General features: G+C 44.5%; 1 protein-coding gene across 1 annotated transcript; it reads left to right on the forward strand.

The window, feature by feature from the left end:
• Nucleotides 1-1,088: 1,088 nt before the first annotated feature.
• Nucleotides 1,089-17,647, forward strand: LOC135540985 (uncharacterized). Its single transcript, XM_064967137.1, has 2 exons — nucleotides 1,089-1,292; nucleotides 15,843-17,647. Exon 2 carries the CDS (start codon nucleotides 15,850-15,852, stop codon nucleotides 17,311-17,313), a length of 1,464 nt encoding a protein of 487 aa, XP_064823209.1. The 5' UTR covers nucleotides 1,089-1,292; nucleotides 15,843-15,849; the 3' UTR covers nucleotides 17,314-17,647.
• Nucleotides 17,648-18,805: the final 1,158 nt, after the last annotated feature.

Raw genomic sequence — 18,805 nt, forward strand, 5'->3', positions numbered from 1 at the left:
TACATGTGAGAGGTTATAGAACTACAGTTAGTAATATATTACTCTACATGTGAGAGGTTATAGAACTACAGTTAGTAATATATTACTCTACATGTGAGAGGTAATATAACTACAGTTAGTATTATATTACTCTACATGTGAGAGGTAATTGAACTACAGTTAATTTTTTATATTAGGTTACATGTGAGAGGTTATAGAACAACAGTTAATTTTATATTAGGTTACATGTGAGAGGTTATAGAACAACAGTTAATTTTATATTAGGTTACATGTGAGAGGTTACAGGCTTACAGCTAATATTTTATTAGGTTACATGTGAGCGGTTACAGACCTACAGTCAGGGTTCAGATTGCAGTTACTATTCCATTTAACCCATCTGAACTTCAAAGGTGCGCAGACCAGGGGGTGTGGCCGCACCAGGTATCGGTAGTTAAGTAAAAATACTTTAAAGTACGACATAAGTAGTTGTTTTGGGTATCTGTACATTACTTTACTATTTATACTTTGGTCAACTTGTACTTTTACTTCACTACATTTCTAAAGGAAATAATGTACTTTTACTTCAAACATTTTCCCTGACACCCAAAAGTACTAGTTACATGTTGAATGCTTAGCAGGACAGGAAAATGGTCCAATTCACAAACTTATCAAGAGAACATCCATGGTCATCCCTACTACCTGATCTGACAGATTCACTAAACACAAATGCTTTGTTTGTAAAGTATGCCTAAGTATGACAATTGTGTACTTTTTCCACAACTGAAGAAAAACAAGAAAATGATGCCGTCTGGTTTGCTTAACATAAAGCATGTGAAATGATGTATGCTTTTACTTTTGATACTTAAGTACACATGAAACCAAATACTTTTAGACTTTTACTCCAGTAGTATTTTACTGGATGACTTTCACTTTCAGTTGAGATATTTTCCATTAAGGTATCTTTACTTTTACTCAAGAATGACAATTGGGCACTTTTTCCACCACTGCCTGGTATGTGTTTACAAGAAGCATGGCTTTCATTTCTATGCAAACAGAAGCACATTACTTTGTCTGCCCTCTGAAAGTGAGCACTAACAAGGGCTAAGTTTCGTTTCTGATGAAACATGAGTAAACCAGTGACATTGTAGATCAGCCTTTTTAAAACTCATTTTTGCTGGCGTGTATCCGCACTGTTTACGTGTATGTAGGAACCCAGAAGCATATTTTAGCCTGTTCCAATCTCAGGTTCTGTTGACAGAGGAGCAAGACAAACACAGTCAAGACTACAATCTGGTGGTAGCCTGCACAAGAAGGTGAGATTTTTTCGGGGGGTAACTAATTTGCTTAATTTGATATGTATATTTATTTTCAGGATGTATTACATCATTTTTTACAAGTTTCCAAATGTGATGAAAAACTCTGTATTCTTTAATCTTGCTTATTAGCAATGTTTGTTATGTCCATGCTCAGCTGCAATTTACAGTAGGCTTAGCCCTTATATCAGTTTGAATGCTATTGAAGCCATGTCATTTATTAGAACAACGTGGACTGCAAATTAATTCAATTTAATGTATTTAGCAAAGATACGTTTTGTTATTTAATTTCTGTAAGCCATTCAGCAATCTATAAAGGACTAACGTTGGAATTGGTGTTGATTCCAAGGCAATACATAAAATAATGTAAATACACAACTTGAAACAACCACGTTTCGCAATGGAGAATATTCTGATTGGCCAGTGAGGGGCCAAGCCTCGACATACCGACAACTTGTCTATTCATCAAAACCCATTCATTTCATGCCAACATCAGGAAAGTGAGTTGATAATTGTGATGGTGAACATAGAGAACATATGTCTGGCACCCCCCTGACCCTATAAGCAGGCCCTGCTCCTTGGTTCTACATCTAGGTACAGAAAGCAGACAGGCTCCTTGGTTCTACATCTAGGTACAGAAAGCAGACAGACTCCTTGGTTCTACATCTAGGTACAGAAAGCAGACAGACTCCTTGGTTCAACATCTAGGTACAGAAAGCAGACAGACTCCTTGGTTCAACATCTAGGTACTGAAAGCAGACAGACTCCTTGGTTCAACATCTAGGTACTGTAGACAGCAGTGGAGGCTCCTCAGAGGAGGAAGCAGAGGACCATCCTCCTCAGTGAATTTCATAAAAATACATTTTTTAAACATTTATTAGATAAAACTCTATTAATTATATTCACGTCACCAAATAATTGATTAGAACACGCTGTTTTGCAATGAAGATCTACAGTAGCCTCAACAGCACTCTGTAGGGTAGCACCATGGTGTAGCCAGAGGACAGCTAGTGTAACGGTTTTCTTGAGTCGAAGGAGAGGCGGACCAAAACGCAGCGTGGTTATTACTCATGGTTCTTTAATCAAGAAACTATACATGGATAGACTAACAAAACAAGAAATGTGAAAAACCAAAACAGCCCTATCTGGTGCAAACACAGAGACAGGAACAATCACCCACACACACACAGTGAAACCCAGGCTACCTAAGTATGATTCTCAATCAGAGACAACTAAAGACAACAGCCTCTGATTGAGAACCATACTAGGCCGAAACATAGAAATACCCAAATCATAGAAAAACAAACATAGACTGCCCACCCCAACTCACGCCCTGACCATACTAAATAATGACAAAACAAAGGAAATAAAGGTCAGAACGTGACAGTACCCCCCCCCCCCCAAAGGTGCGGACTCCGGCCGCAAAACCTTAACCTATAGGGGAGGGTCTGGGTGGGCGTCTGTCCGCGGTTGCTGCTCTGGCGCAGGACGCGGACCCCACTTCACCAACGTCTTAGTCCGCCTTCTTGTCCGCTTCCTTGGCCTCCTAACCACGGTGACCCTACTAAATGACCCCACTGGACTGAGGGGCAGCTCGGGACAGAGGGGCGGAAGCTCTGGACAGAGCGGCGGAAGCAGTGAAACCCAGGCTACCTAAGTATGATTCTCAATCAGAGGCAGGTGTCATTAGTTGTCTCTGATTGAGAATCATACTTAGGTAGCCTGGGTTTCACTGTGTGTTTGTGGGTGATTGTTCCTGTCTCTGTGTTTGCACCAGATAGGGCTGTTTTGGTTTTTCACATTTCTTGTTTTGTTAGTTTATTCATGTACAGTGTCTTTTTAAATTAAACATGAATAACCACCACGTTGCATTTTGGTCTGCCTCTCCTTCAAGTAAAGGAAACCGTTACAGCTAGCTTCAGTCTTCCTCAGGGTACATTGACTTCAAAACAAATCCTAGGAGGCTCATGGTTCTCACCCCTGTCCTCCAACATATCAGAGCTCTTGCAGCATGAACTGACATGTTTTCCACATACAGTGCCTTGCAAAACTATTCTTCCCCCTTGGTGTTTTTCCTATTTTGTTGCATTACAACCTGTAATTTAAATTGATTTGGATTTGGATTTCATGTAATAGACATACACAAAATAGTCCAAAATAGTGAATCGAAGTTAAAAAATGACTTGTTTCAAAATTAAAACAAAAAAATGCAAATTAAAAGTGGGGCGTGCATATGTATTCACCCCCTTTGCTATTAAAAACCTAAATAAGATCTGGTGCAACCAATTACCTTCAGAAGTCACACAATTAGATAAATAAAGTCCACCTGTGTGCAATCTAAGTGTCACATGATCTTTCACATGATCTCAGTATATATACACCTGTTCTGAAAGGCCCCCAGAGTAGGCAACACCACTAAGAAAGTGGCACCAACAAGCAAGCGACACCATGAAGACCAAGGAGCTCTCCAAACAGGCCAGGGACAAAGTTGTGCAGAAGTACAGATCAGGGTTGGGTTATAAAAAATATCTGAAACTTTGAACATCCCACAGAACACCATTAAAACAATTATTTAAAAAAATTGAAAGAATATGGCACTACAACAAACCTGCCAAGAGAGTGCAGCCCACCAAAACTCACTGATCAATTTCAATCAAAAATGCCGAAAGTAGGGCGAGGGCGGGCTTTGTATGCGCCGTGGAAGTTAGTGTAGCAATGATCCAGAATTTTGCCAGTCCGGGACGCACATTCGATATGCTGATGAAATTAAGGGACACTTAAATGCAGCCTCAGGATATGTGGTTTCCAATTTATATTTAGTCCAATGAAGTTCATTCCAGTCCGTTGAGGTGTCTGCTTGGGGGGGATATACACGGTTATGATTATAATCTAAGATAATTCTCTGTTTAGATAATGCCGTCGGCATTTGATTGTAACGAATTCTAGGTCAGGTGAAAAAAAGGAATTGACTTCCTGTATGTTGTTAGCTAGCTGGCTATGCCTATCCAACACAACACTGGAACTCTTCCAAGTCAAGTTAAGCTTTTGGTTTGACTAATTTATTGCAATTATAGCCCACCGGTGTAAGTGCTAAACTGCTACGTATTGTTCTCTTAACAATAATGACTATGACGAATGGTTTAGCGAATATGGTAACAACGATATAGGCTGTGTGTAGCGGTTATGATATGGTTTGGCTTGGAAAGGTTTTTTAGCGTGATCAGCGGTGTATTCATTCTGCTGATTCTGTTGAAAATGTTTCTTATTAAAAAGAAGCAAACGGAACAAAACGGGGATAAACATTCCTGAATTTGTCCAATTGAAACACTCGTTTGCAACTGTTGGACTAATTAATACACCGTAGATTGGCTAGATGCAGGCAAGAGTGAGCAAGGCAGTATTGAATGTGTCAATGTCTGTCAATTTAAATTTTTCTCTCAACCTGTTTGCACCTACATTGTAAACGTTAATTCATAGACTAGGTTGTAGCAACCTCATGGTGGGTAAAGGGACAATGTGAGTATCATGTACAGTAGTAGCCTAAACCTGTCAATGTTACATTAAACTGGGTGAATGGAATATGAATGACAGTCGTCCAATATGCTGTAATAGAATTAAGGCCATTCTCATGAAAAACATAGTGTCCTCCATCATTATAAACGTCACCGACCGACACTGGCAGGCAGACCAGCTCCTTGTGAGTGGAGCACCCTTACTGGGTTGTATGGAACAAGCATGTCTGTCAGATAAGAGGGGGCAAGGTCATGCAGTACTTTAAAAGTTAAGTGTAAGATCTTAAAAATCAGACTGATACTTTACAGGCAACCAGCCCAGTGCAGATAAAACTGGAGGGATTCTAGTGTTGGTTAAAATCCCAGCTGCAGTGTTTTGGACAATTTGTAGGCTTTAATAATAGAGACTGAGCAGCTGGAGAGGAGGCCAATCGTCTAATCTAGATTAAACAAATGCATTGGCCAATGTTTTGGGCATTTGTCTGTGAGATTAAGTGTATGGGCTATGGGTTTATCTGTGATTGACTGTATGACTATTTGAACCAACATTTGTAGTGTGTGTAGGGGCAGTGTTCACCAACCATCTTTGCTGAGATCGGTGGATTTTCACCACAACGTCACATATCACAACAGATTCCGCCAAACAAGTTCTTGTTGGGAAGCTAAGTATTCAATGGGAAAGGTCAGATGCTTATTATCTAAATGTTGAAAGTGCGTGGGCGACGGAGAGAAACAAAATGGTGAAGTTTGAGGCAAGGTGGTGGAGAGTGATTCGGGTGTGAGCAGGTGGGTCTGGCCAGGTGTGATGTCGTAGTGGCAGGCAAACATAAATCTGTTTAACCTCATTTCTACCAGAGTGCAACCAGAGGGAAAACAACTCTAGACCACCTTTACTCCACACAGATAAGAACAAAGCTCTCACTCGCCCTCCATTTGGCAAATCTGACCACAATTCCATCCTCCTGATTCCTGCTTACAAACACAATCTAAAGCAAGAAGTACCAGTGACTCGCTCAAAATGGAAGTGGTCAGATTGACTTCATCAATAAGTGCATCGATGACGTCGAGTGACCGTACATACGTATCCCAACCAGAAGCCATGGATTACAGGCAACATCCGCACCGGGCTAAAGGTTAGAGGGTTAAAGGTTAGAGCTGAAGGTTAAAGGTTAGAGTTGCCGCTTTCAAGGAGAGCGGTCGCATCTACACTTCGGTCCGCAGGTAGTATAACTTTTCATTACATTTCCATTACATTTCATTATAGTACAACGGTTTGATTTGTCTAATCTTAGCAATTTCTTCTTAGCTAGCTACATAGCCGTCTTTGTATCAAAGATAATTGCGTAATTATCGTATTTCGTCGTCCTAACGTAGTCTACACTGCTATCTGCCCAGCAGCTAGCTAACGTCTACCGTCTACTAGCACTGTAGAAACTATTACACTCAACTGAACGACTCGATTAGTGTAGTGTTAGCTAGCTACATAGTTGTCTTTGCTGTCTTCGTATCCAAGATAATTGTGTAGTTTAGAGTGTGTAGACTTAGAGTGATTATCTTAATTTACCGAGGTTAGCTAGCCAGCTATTTGTCGTCCTTAACGTAAGAGATACTGCTAGCTAGCTAGCCAACAGCTAGCCAACGTCTACCGAATTAACTTCAACAACCCGGTCAACATTCCGCTTCGCTCCACAGGTAGTATCACATTTTCATTTCACTTCATTACAGTACAACGGTTTGATTTGTTTGATCGTAGCTAGCTAGCTACATAGCCGTATTTGTTCTAAGACAATTGTGTAGTCTAGAGCGATTTTCTAGATTAGCTAGCCAGCTACTGTCGTTCTTTTAACGTAACGTAATCAACACTGCTAGCTAGCCAGCTAGCCCCCGAATAGCAGCACTGTAGAAACTATTACACTCGACGGAACAACTTGATTAGTGTAGTGTCAACAACGCAGCCACTGCCAGCTAGCCTACTCCAGCAGTACTGTATCATTTCAATCATTTTAGTCAATAAGATTCTTGCTACGTAAGCTTAACTTTCTGAACATTCGAGAAGTGTAGTCCACTTGTCATTCCAATCTCCTTTGCATTAGCGTAGCCTCTTCTGTAGCCTGTCAACTATGTGTCTATCTATCCCTGTTCTCTCCTCTCTGCACAGACCATACAAACGCTCCACACCGCGTGGCCGCGGCCACCCTAATCTGGTGGTCCCAGCGCGCACGACCCACGTGGAGTTCCAGGTCTCTGGTAGCCTCTGGAACTGCCGATCTGCGGCCAACAAGGCAGAGTTCATCTCAGCCTATGCCTCCCTCCAGTCCCTCGACTTCTTGGCTCTGACGGAAACATGGATCACCACAGATAACACTGCTACTCCTACTGCTCTCTCTTCGTCCGCCCACGTGTTCTCGCACACCCCGAGAGCTTCTGGTCAGCGGGGTGGTGGCACCGGGATCCTCATCTCTCCCAAGTGGTCATTCTCTCTTTCTCCCCTTACCCATCTGTCTATCGCCTCCTTTGAATTCCATGCTGTCACAGTTACCAGCCCTTTCAAGCTTAACATCCTTATCATTTATCGCCCTCCAGGTTCCCTCGGAGAGTTCATCAATGAGCTTGATGCCTTGATAAGCTCCTTTCCTGAGGACGGCTCACCTCTCACAGTCCTGGGCAACTTTAACCTCCCCACGTCTACCTTTGACTCATTCCTCTCTGCCTCCTTCTTTCCACTCCTCTCCTCTTTTGACCTCACCCTCTCACCTTCACCCCCTACTCACAAGGCAGGCAATACGCTCGACCTCATCTTTACTAGATGCTGTTCTTCCACTAACCTCATTGCAACTCCCCTCCAAGTCTCCGACCACTACCTTGTATCCTTTTCCCTCTCGCTCTCATCCAACACTTCCCACACTGCCCCTACTCGGATGGTATCGCGCCGTCCCAACCTTCGCTCTCTCTCCCCCGCTACTCTCTCCTCTTCCATCCTTTTATCTCTTCCCTCTGCTCATACCTTCTCCAACCTATCTCCTGATTCTGCCTCCTCAACCCTCCTCTCTTCCCTTTCTGCATCCTTTCACTCTCTATGTCCCCTATCCTCCAGGCCGGCTCGGTCCTCCCCTCCCGCTCCGTGGCTCGACGACTCATTGCGAGCTCACAGAACAGTGCTCCGGGCAGCTGAGCGGAAATGGAGGAAAACTTGCCTCCCTGCGGACCTGGCATCCTTTCACTCCCTCCTCTCTACATTTTCCTCCTCTGTCTCTGCTGCTAAAGCCACTTTCTTCCACTCTAAATTCCAAGCATCTGCCTCTAACCCTAGGAAGCTCTTTGCCACCTTCTCCTCCCTCCTGAATCCTCCTCCCCCCTCCTCCCTCTCTGCAGATGACTTCGTCAACAATTTTGAAAAGAAGGTCGACGACATCCGATCCTCGTTTGCTAAGTCAAACGACACCGCTGGTTCTGCTCACACTGCCCTACCCTGTGCTCTGACCTCTTTCTCCCCTCTCTCTCCAGATGAAATCTCGCTTCTTGTGACGGCCGGCCGCCCAACAACCTGCCCGCTTGACCCTATCCCCTCCTCTCTTCTCCAGACCATTTCCGGAGACCTTCTCCCTTACCTCACCTCGCTCATCAACTCATCCCTGACCGCTGGCTACGTCCCTTCCGTCTTCAAGAGAGCGAGAGTTGCACCCCTTCTGAAAAAACCTACACTCGACCCCTCCGATGTCAACAACTACAGACCAGTATCCCTTCTTTCTTTTCTCTCCAAAACTCTTGAACGTGCCGTCCTTGGCCAGCTCTCCCGCTATCTCTCTCAGAATGACCTTCTTGATCCAAATCAGTCAGGTTTCAAGACTAGTCATTCAACTGAGACTGCTCTTCTCTGTATCACGGAGGCGCTCCGCACTGCTAAAGCTAACTCTCTCTCCTCTGCTCTCATCCTTCTAGATCTATCGGCTGCCTTCGATACTGTGAACCATCAGATCCTCCTCTCCACCCTCTCCGAGTTGGGCATCTCCGGCGCGGCCCACGCTTGGATTGCGTCCTACCTGACAGGTCGCTCCTACCAGGTGGCGTGGCGAGAATCTGTCTCCTCGCCACGCGCTCTCACCACTGGTGTCCCCCAGGGCTCTGTTCTAGGCCCTCTCCTATTCTCGCTATACACCAAGTCACTTGGCTCTGTCATAACCTCACATGGTCTCTCCTATCATTGCTATGCAGACGACACACAATTAATCTTCTCCTTTCCCCCTTCTGATGACCAGGTGGCGAATCGCATCTCTGCATGTCTGGCAGACATATCAGTGTGGATGACGGATCACCACCTCAAGCTGAACCTCGGCAAGACGGAGCTGCTCTTCCTCCCGGGTAAGGACTGCCCGTTCCATGATCTCGCCATCACGGTTGACAACTCCATTGTGTCCTCCTCCCAGAGCGCTAAGAACCTTGGCGTGATCCTGGACAACACCCTGTCGTTCTCAACTAACATCATGGCGGTGGCCCGTTCCTGTAGGTTCATGCTCTACAACATCCGCAGAGTACGACCCTGCCTCACACAGGAAGCGGCGCAGGTCCTAATCCAGACACTTGTCATCTCCCGTCTGGATTACTGCAACTCGCTGTTGGCTGGGCTCCCTGCCTGTGTCATTAAACCCCTACAACTCATCCAGAACGCCGCAGCCCGTCTGGTGTTCAACCTTCCCAAGTTCTCTCACGTCACCCCGCTCCTCCGCTCTCTCCACTGGCTTCCAGTTGAAGCTCGCATCCGCTACAAGACCATGGTGCTTGCCTACGGAGCTGTGAGGGGAACGGCACCGCAGTACCTCCAGGCTCTGATCAGGCCCTACACCCAAACAAGGGCACTGCGTTCATCCACCTCTGGCCTGCTCGCCTCCCTACCACTGAGAAAGTACAGTTCCCGCTCAGCCCAGTCAAAACTGTTCGCTGCTCTGGCCCCCCAATGGTGGAACAAACTCCCTCACGATGCCAGGACAGCGGAGTCAATCACCACCTTCCGGAGACACCTGAAACCCCACCTCTTCAAGGAAAACCTAGGATAGGATAAAGTAATCCTTCTCACCCCCCCTTAAATGATTTAGATGCACTATTGTAAAGTGGCTGTTCCACTGGATGTCAGAAGGTGAATTCACCAATTTGTAAGTCGCTCTGGATAAGAGCGTCTGCTAAATGACTTAAATGTAAATGTAAATGAGTGGGACACTAATCCGGGCGCTTATAAGAAATCCCGCTATGCCCTCAGACGAACCATCAAACAGGCAAAGCGTCAATACAGGACTAAGATAGAATTCTACTTCACCGGCTCTGATTCTCATCGGATGTGGCAGGGCTTGCAAACTATTAACTTCTTGGCGCACCCATCCCTTTAGCGGGTTAATTTTCATCATCATCCGCAGAATTGCAGAGCGCCAAATTCAAATTAAATTACTAAAAATATTTAATTTTCATGAAATCATAAGTGCAATATAGCAAAACACAGCTTAGCTTGTTGTTTATCCACCTGGTGTGTCAGATTTCAATAAAGCTTTTTGGCGAAAGCATACCAAGTGTTTATGTAAGGACAACTCTCTCAGTAGACAAAATATTACAAACAGCTAAGTTTATTGGTCACGAAAGTCAGAAAATCAATAAATTAAATCTTCAGATGTTTGCACTTACAAGACTCCCAGTTAAACAATACATTTTCCTTTTGTTCCATAAAGATTATTTTTATATACAAAATACCTCCAATTGTTTGGCGTGTTATGTTCAGAAATCCACATAGTATCCATAATGTTCGTAGAAACATGTCAAACGTTTTTTATAATCAATCCTCAACTGTAGCTTCTTCAATAGGAGAGAGAGAGTAAATGGCTTCTCCACGCTGCTGGCATCCAGCCATCCCCTTAAGCAAAGTGATCTTTTGCGCTCATTTTTTTTTAAACTAATGTGTAAAGACTGTTCACACCATGGGGAAGCCATAGGAAAAGGAAACTGGTTGATATCCCTTTAAATGGAGCAAAGGCAGGCAATGGAACTTGGAGATTTCAAAACAGCAGCCACTTCCTGGTTGGATTTTCCTCAGGTTTTCACCTGCAATATCAATTATGTTATACTCACAGACAATATTTTGACAGTTTTGGAAACTGTCGAGTGTTTTCTATCCTAATCTGACAATTATATGCACATTCTAGATTCTGGGCAGTTTAATTTGGGTACGTTTTTCATCCAAACATCAAAATACTGCCTTCTACACTCAACTGGACTACAAAGGGAAACCCAGCTCTAAACCCTCAGATGTAGTAATCACACCGGTGGGGAGAGGGGTATTCTTCTTACCAAACCACATTACCTTTGTTTTGGAGGTGTTCAGAACAAGGTTAAGGGTAGAGAAAGCTTGTTGGACACTAAGAAAGCTTTGTTGAAGAGCGTTTTACACAAAAACCCGCTACGGGCCAACTGAGTATTTTTATGTGTAACACAGAGTTACACATGGAGTAAACAATTAACAAGTCAATAACACAGTACAAAAAGGGGAGTCTATATACATTGTGTGCAAAAGGCATGAGGAGGTAGGCGAATAATTACAATTTTGCAGATTAGCACTGGAGTGATAAATTATCAGATGGTCATGTACAGGTAGAGATACTGGTGTGCAAAAGAGCAGAAAAGTAAATAAATAAAAACAGTGTGGGGATGAGGTAGGTGAAAATGGGTGGGCTATTTACCAATAGACTATGTACAGCTGCAGCGATCGGTTAGCTGCTCAGATAGCACATGTTTGAAGTTGGTGAGGGAGATAAAAGTCTCCAACTTCAGGGATTTTTGCAATTTGTTCCAGTCACAGGCAGCAGAGTACTGGAACGAAAGACGGCCAAATGAGGTGTTGGCTTTAGGGATGATCAGTGAGATACACCTGCTGGAGCGCGTGCTATGGATGGGTGTTGCCATCGTGACCAGTGAACTGAGATAAGGCGGAGCTTTACCTAGCATGGACTTGTAGATGACCTGGAGCCAGTGTGTCTGGCGATGAATAGGTAGCGAGGGCCAGCCGACTAGAGCATACAAGTCGCAGTGGTGGGTGGTATAAGGTGCTTTAGTGACAAAACGGATGGCACTGTGATAAACTGCATCCAGTTTGCTGAGTAGAGTGTTGGAGGCAATTTTGTAGATGACATCGCCGAAGTCGAGGATCGGTAGGATAGTCAGTTTTACTAGGGTAAGTTTGGCGGCGTGAGTGAAGGAGGCTTTGTTGTGGAATAGAAAGCCGACTCTTGATTTGATTGTCGATTGGAGATGTTTGATATGAGTCTGGAAGGAGAGTTTACAGTCTAGCCAGACACCTAGGTACTTATAGGTGTCCACATATTCAAGGTCGGAACCATCCAGGGTGGTGATGCTCGTCGGGCATGCGGGTGCAGGCAGCGATCGGTTGAAAAGCATGCATTTGGTTTTAATAGCGTTTAAGAGCAGTTGGAGGCCGTGGAAGGAGTGTTGTATGGCATTGAAGCTCGTTTGGAGGTTAGATAGCACAGTGTCCAAGGACGGGCCGAAAGTATATAGAATGGTGTCGTCTGCGTAGAGGTGGATCAGGGAATCGCCCGCAGCAAGAGCAACATCATTGATATATACAGAGAAAAGAGTCGGCCCGAGAATTGAACCCTGTGGCACCCCCATAGAGACTGCCAGAGGACCGGACAGCATGCCCTCCGATTTGACACACTGAACTCTGTCTGCAAAGTAATTGGTGAACCAGGCAAGGCAGTCATCTGAAAAACCGAGGCTACTGAGTCTGCCGATAAGAATATGGTGATTGACAGAGTCGAAAGCCTTGGCAAGGTCGATGAAGACGGCTGCACAGTGCTGTCTTTTATCGATGGTGGTTATGATATCGTTTAGTACCTTGATTGTGGCTGAGGTGCACCCGTGACCGGCTCGGAAACCAGATTGCGCAGCGGAGAAGGTACGGTGGGATTCGAGATGGTCAGTGACCTGTTTGTTGACTTGGCTTTTGAAGACGTTAGATAGGCAGGGCAGGATGGATATAGGTCTGTAACAGTTTGGGTCCAGGGTGTCTCCCCCTTTGAAGAGGGGGATGACTGCGGCAGCTTTCCAATCCTTGGGGATCTCAGACGATATGAAAGAGAGGTTGAACAGGCTGGTAATAGGGGTTGCGACAATGGCGGCGGATAGTTTCAGAAATAGAGGGTCCAGATTGTCAAACCCAGCTGATTTGTACGGGTCCAGGTTTTGCAGCTCTTTCAGAACATCTGCTATCTGGATTTGGGTAAAGGAGAACCTGGAAGGGCTTGGGCGAGAAGCTGCGGGGGCGGAGCTGTTGGCTGAGGTTGGAGTAGCCAGGCGGAAGGCATGGCCAGCCGTTGAGAAATGCTTGTTGAAGTTTTCGATAATCATGGATTTATCGGTGGTGACCGTGTTACCTAGCCTCAGTGCAGTGGGCAGCTGGGAGGAGGTGCTCTTGTTCTCCATGGACTTCACAGTGTGCCAGAACCTTTTGGAGTTGGAGCTAAAGGATGCAAACTTCTGCCTGAAGAAGCTGGCCTTAGCTTTCCTGACTGACTGCGTGTATTGGTTCCTGACTTCCCTGAACAGTTGCATATCGCGGGGACTATTCGATGCTATTGCAGTCCACCACAGGATGTTTTTGTGCTGTTCGAGGGCAGTCAGGTCTGGAGTGAACCAAGGGCTATATCTGTTCTTAGTTCTGCATTTTTTTGAAAGGAGCATGCTTATCTAAAATGGTGAGGAAGTTACTTTTAAAGAATGACCAGGCATCCTCAACTGACGGGATGAGGTCAATGTCCTTCCCGGATACCCGGGCCAGGTCGATTAGGAAGGCCTGCTCACAGAAGTGTTTTAGGGAGTGTTTGACAGTGATGAGGGGTGGTCGTTTGACTGCGGCTCCGTAGCGGATACAGGCAATGAGGCAGTGATCGCTGAGATCCTGGTTGAAGACAGCGGAGGTGTATCTGGAGGGCCAGTTGGTCAGGATGACGTCTATGAGGGTGCCCTTGTTTACAGAGTTAGGGTTGTACCTGGTGGGTTCCTTGATGATTTGTGTGAGATTGAGGGCATCTAGCTTAGATTGTTGGACTGACGGGGTGTTAAGCATATCCCAGTTTAGGTCACCTAAAAGAACAAACTCTGAAGCTAGATGGGGGGCGATCAATTCACAAATGGTGTCCAGGGCACAGCTGGGAGCTGAGGGGGGTCGGTAGCAGGCGGCAACAGTGAGAGACTTATTTCTGGAGAGAGTAATTTTCAAAATTAGTAGTTCGAACTGTTTGGGTATGGACCTGGAAAGTATGACATTACTTTGCAGGCTATCTCTGCAGTAGACTGCAACTACTCCCCCTTTGGCAGTTCTATCTTGAAGGAAGATGTTATAGTTGGGTATGGAAATCTCATAATTTTTGGTGGCCTTCCTGAGCCAGGACTCAGACACGGCAAGGACATCAGGGTTAGCAGAGTGTGCTAAAGCAGTGAGTAAAACAAACTTAGGGAGGAGGCTTCTGATGTTGACATGCAAGGCTTTTTCGATCACAGAAGTCAACAAATGAGGGTGCCTGGGGACATGCAGGGCCTGGGTTTACCTCCACATCACCCGCGGAACTGAGAAGGAGTAGTATGAGGGTGCGGCTGAAGGCTATCAAAACTGGTCGCCTAGAGCATTGGGGACAGAGAATAAGAGGAGCAGGTTTCTGGGCATGGTAGAATATATTCAGGGCATAATGCGCAGACAGGGGTATGGTGGGGTGCGGGTACAGCGGAGGTAAGCCCAGGCACTGGGTGATGATGAGAGAGGTTGTATCTCTGGACATGCTAGTTGTAATGGGTGAGGTCACCGCATGTGTGGGAGGTGGGACAAAGGAGGTATCAGGGGTATGAAGAGTGGAACTAGGCGCTCCATTGAGAACAAAAAAACAATGATAACTAACCTGAACAACAGTATACAAGGCATATTGACATTTGAGAGAGACATACAGCGAGGCATACAGTAATCACAGGTGTTGAATTGGGAAAGCTAGCTAAAACAGTAGGTGAGACAACAACAGCTAATCAGCTAGCACAACAGCAGGTAAAATGGCGTTGACTAGGCAATGGGGCCGACAGATAAAACATAAACAAGTATAAGACCGTATCATCTGCATGTAAATGGATGAGAGAACTTCCTGCCTGAGCTATGTTATTGATGTAATTTGAGAAGAGCGTAGGGTCTATGACTTGGGTGGCTGGAGTCTTTGGCAATTTTTGGGGCTTTCCTCCGACACCGCCTGATATAGTGGTCCTGGATGGCAGGGAGCTCGACCCTGGTGATGCGCTGGGCTCTCAGCACCACCGTCTGTAGCGCTTTGTGGTCGAGCGGTGCGTTTGCCATACCAAGCGGTGATACAGCCAGTCAAGATGCATTACATGGTGCAGCTCTTGAACTTTTAGTGGACTTTGTCTCATGCAAATCAATGTTAGATTTAAATTATGCAGACAGTGTGAAATATTATGATTAGAGGATCTTTATCATCACATAAAATCATACATTGCCCTAATTATGTGCTTTGAACATAGTGACTTTCTATTCAGGAAAATGAGAAAGCGGAAGGCCTGCTTCTTGTGCAGTCAGTGTATTTAGAAAAATGTATATTTCTGCATGTAATGACTTTAACAATGATTACCTGCTGCATTCAAAGAGAACCAACCTATAGCAGTATACTACACTTCACTTGCATCATCCTTGTGGTATTGAAAGGTAAACATGGCAATGCTTTCACTGATTGCACGTAAAGGAAGATCATTCCTACATGATAGAGCGCTTTCTTTGTTATCATCTGATCTTTTGTCTTTTCTGTCATCCTGTGAACCCCTGTCATTGCTGTTCACGAGCAATATTTCGTTTGTTTGGATGCTGAAAACATTTAACTTATTGCCAACCACTAGAAATGGGAATCTATTTCTGAATTAATGTGTCCAGTTGTCTTACAAAAACAAATATTTTTACTAAAGATGCAAATGTTTGTCTTTCTCTTTGTCTTAGGTTGGCCATGGGTGGAAAGGGCTTCCTAGGATGTTTCATCCTGTTTATGTCTCTGGCTTCAGTATCCACCATCAAACAAACCCTTATTTCAATACATGACCTCAGGGGCATAGAGTTTGGCCACACTTTTCCTCGACATGGCCTGATGCTGCTCCACTGGCTAGCCAACAACATTCACACTGACAACAACGGCAACATGAGACTCAATTTCAACCCAACTAGGGGAGACTATGGCTTTAATTTCTATGGAAACGCTGACAGACCCCGCCCATTACCTTTTCTGCCCTCTGAAAGTGGAAGTTACTACTCAATAGGGAATATTGATGGAAATTACAACTACAATGGCGCTACGGCACTTCCTGATTATGTCACTCGAAGCTTCTACAACTCTTGTATACCTGAGAGAAACAGGGACAGAGTCATTATCAGAGTTAGGGAGGAAGGATCCAATCAGTTCATAGTAGATGAGGTCTACATCACACAGCATTACCCGCCAAATGAAAACAGAGGAAGTGCCTACGATCCAGACAATACATACCCTGTCAGTTTCAGCCTCTTAACACAAATCCAAGTTCTCCCAACCATTACACGAGATGTAATTCAACGTATACACAATGTAGAGATAAACGACAACAGTGTGGACAACATCTGGACACACACACCTGGGCTGGCACTTCTTTTGGCAATTGCATTGTACTTGACACGTCCCAAGGTCTCATTTATTCACCAAGTGTTTATTACCATGGAAAGCCAGCATCACATGCTGGATGATGAAAATAAATCGATAAAGCTTGAGGTGAAGACCACAAATAGAGGAGGTGCCAGGATCACCTTCAGTGGTATCCCCAGTAGTCTTTTGGACAAGGGTGTGATTTGGGCGCTTTATAAGAACAATGACAGTACGGACATGCTAGACTATTCCTCAGTCATAGATGGTGCCTCTGGGTCCTTTGACACCTCAGTACCCCTCAACCCTGGTCTCCAGGCCAGGCTTCATCCGCACAAATCAATGTGGTTTTTTGTATTATGCGGGAATGACAACACATCTGGGGAGGAAATACATAGGAGTTCTGAGTTTCATGATGCCAACAGAGAGATTCCTGTTGATATAAGCGGCTATAAGCCTAACGCCAGTCTGCAGCTCTTCGTAAAGGATGGAAAGGCCTGCGCTCGCCTGTATGTGAAGAAGTCCTTCACTGACTGGAAGGAGAAGTTTAATAACTCCTGGGTTGGGTTTTACTCTTCAGAAAAAAACAATACCAATGAATATAATACCTACCAATGGCAATGGGCTGTGAAGTTTTCTGAGGAAAGCCGCTCAGATTGGAAAGATATACCTGAGTATGACGTCTATGTGTACAGGTCTAGTATGCCCATGTCTCCTGGGGTCCAGGCCCGATTCATGCTGGAGAAATCTGGTGGTGAAAAGGCACGCACTCCACCCTGGGAGGTACATACATCAGCAATTTAAAGCACACAACTTTTCACTGGTACGTGCTTTTGTCCATTGTGTTTAGCCGGGTTCTTACATGCCCATCCTCTGCTTGTTATTAATGGATTATTATCTATGGGATTTTTCATCCTGTTTCGTATTGATTACATACGCCATTGATATTTTCATTGATATCTAATTGTGTAATTGTCTCCGTCCATTTTTGTTTATCATTTCTGCACCCTGCTTGTCCTTTTTATTGATTGATTTGAATTGTTAATCTGTGCAGAGTGTAAAAATAAAAATATAAAGAATCTGTCCTCAATAAACTATTGAGGAAATTGAAGTGAAAACACAATAAAAATCTGTGAAAACCAAATAATCCTGAGCACTTAGAAGATGGTCTGAGTACAAGGGTGAGATAATGCTATCCGGTCACGCTGATTGTTGACTAAAGTCCATAGTCAGTCAGTTTTCATATTAATGGTATTATGAAGGATGGAACCATCTGTGAACTGCCACATATACTATACACATACACAAACACACACACAGGACTGCATGAATACGTTTTAAACCTAAAAATATAACATCTTCGTTTCAAGAAAAGCGTGTGTAAGTGAACGGGTTTTGCAACTTTATGAAGCTTTCTTTACCCTTCGTGTTCGTTACTAAAAAGCTTCCCATTCATAAGTTTAGATAAGCCCCCAAACCAGGAAGTACTAAGGTTAACAATGGGCCTCACATCCTCGATGACACGAACCTGTCTTCCTCCATTCCAGACCCGTGGGTTTGTCCGCACCTGGTATGTACTGTAGGCTTCAACGCTGACATACCCTGCCGATAACATTCTCTGCCCTCTAAGAGGAAGTTACTACTCACTAGAGAATGTGTCCCCTTTAAGAGGAAGTTACTACTCACTAGATAATTTGTCCTGTGAAAACGGAAGTTACTATTCTCTAAGGAATGTGTCCCCTTTAAGAGGAAGTTACTCCTCACTAGACCATTTGTCCCTTGAAAGAGGAAGTTACTACTCACTAGACCATTTGTCCCTTGAAAGAGGAAGTTACTACTCACTAGACCATTTGTCCCTTGAAAGAGGAAGTTACTACTCACTAGACCATTTGTTCCTTGAAAGAGGAAGTTACTCCTCACTAGACCATTTGTCCCTTGAAAGAGGAAGTTACTACTCACTAGACCATTTGTCCCTTGAAAGAGGAAGTTACTACTCACTAGGAAGTGTGTTCCCTGAAAGAGGAAGTTACTACTCACTAGGCCATTTGTCCCTTGAAAGAGGAAGTTACTACTCACTAGACCATTTGTCCCTTGAAAGAGGAAGTTACTACTCACTAGACCATTTGTCCCTTGAAAGAGGAAGTTACTCCTCACTAGACCATTTGTCCCTTGAAAGAGGAAGTTACTCCTCACTAGACCATTTGTCCCTTGAAAGAGGAAGTTACTCCTCACTAGACCATTTGTCCCTTGAAAGAGGAAGTTACTCCTCACTAGACCATTTGTCCCTTGAAAGAGG

The sequence above is a fragment of the Oncorhynchus masou genome, chromosome 6 (genome assembly GCF_036934945.1).
Source record: "Oncorhynchus masou masou isolate Uvic2021 chromosome 6, UVic_Omas_1.1, whole genome shotgun sequence".
Lineage (NCBI taxonomy): Eukaryota > Metazoa > Chordata > Actinopteri > Salmoniformes > Salmonidae > Oncorhynchus > Oncorhynchus masou.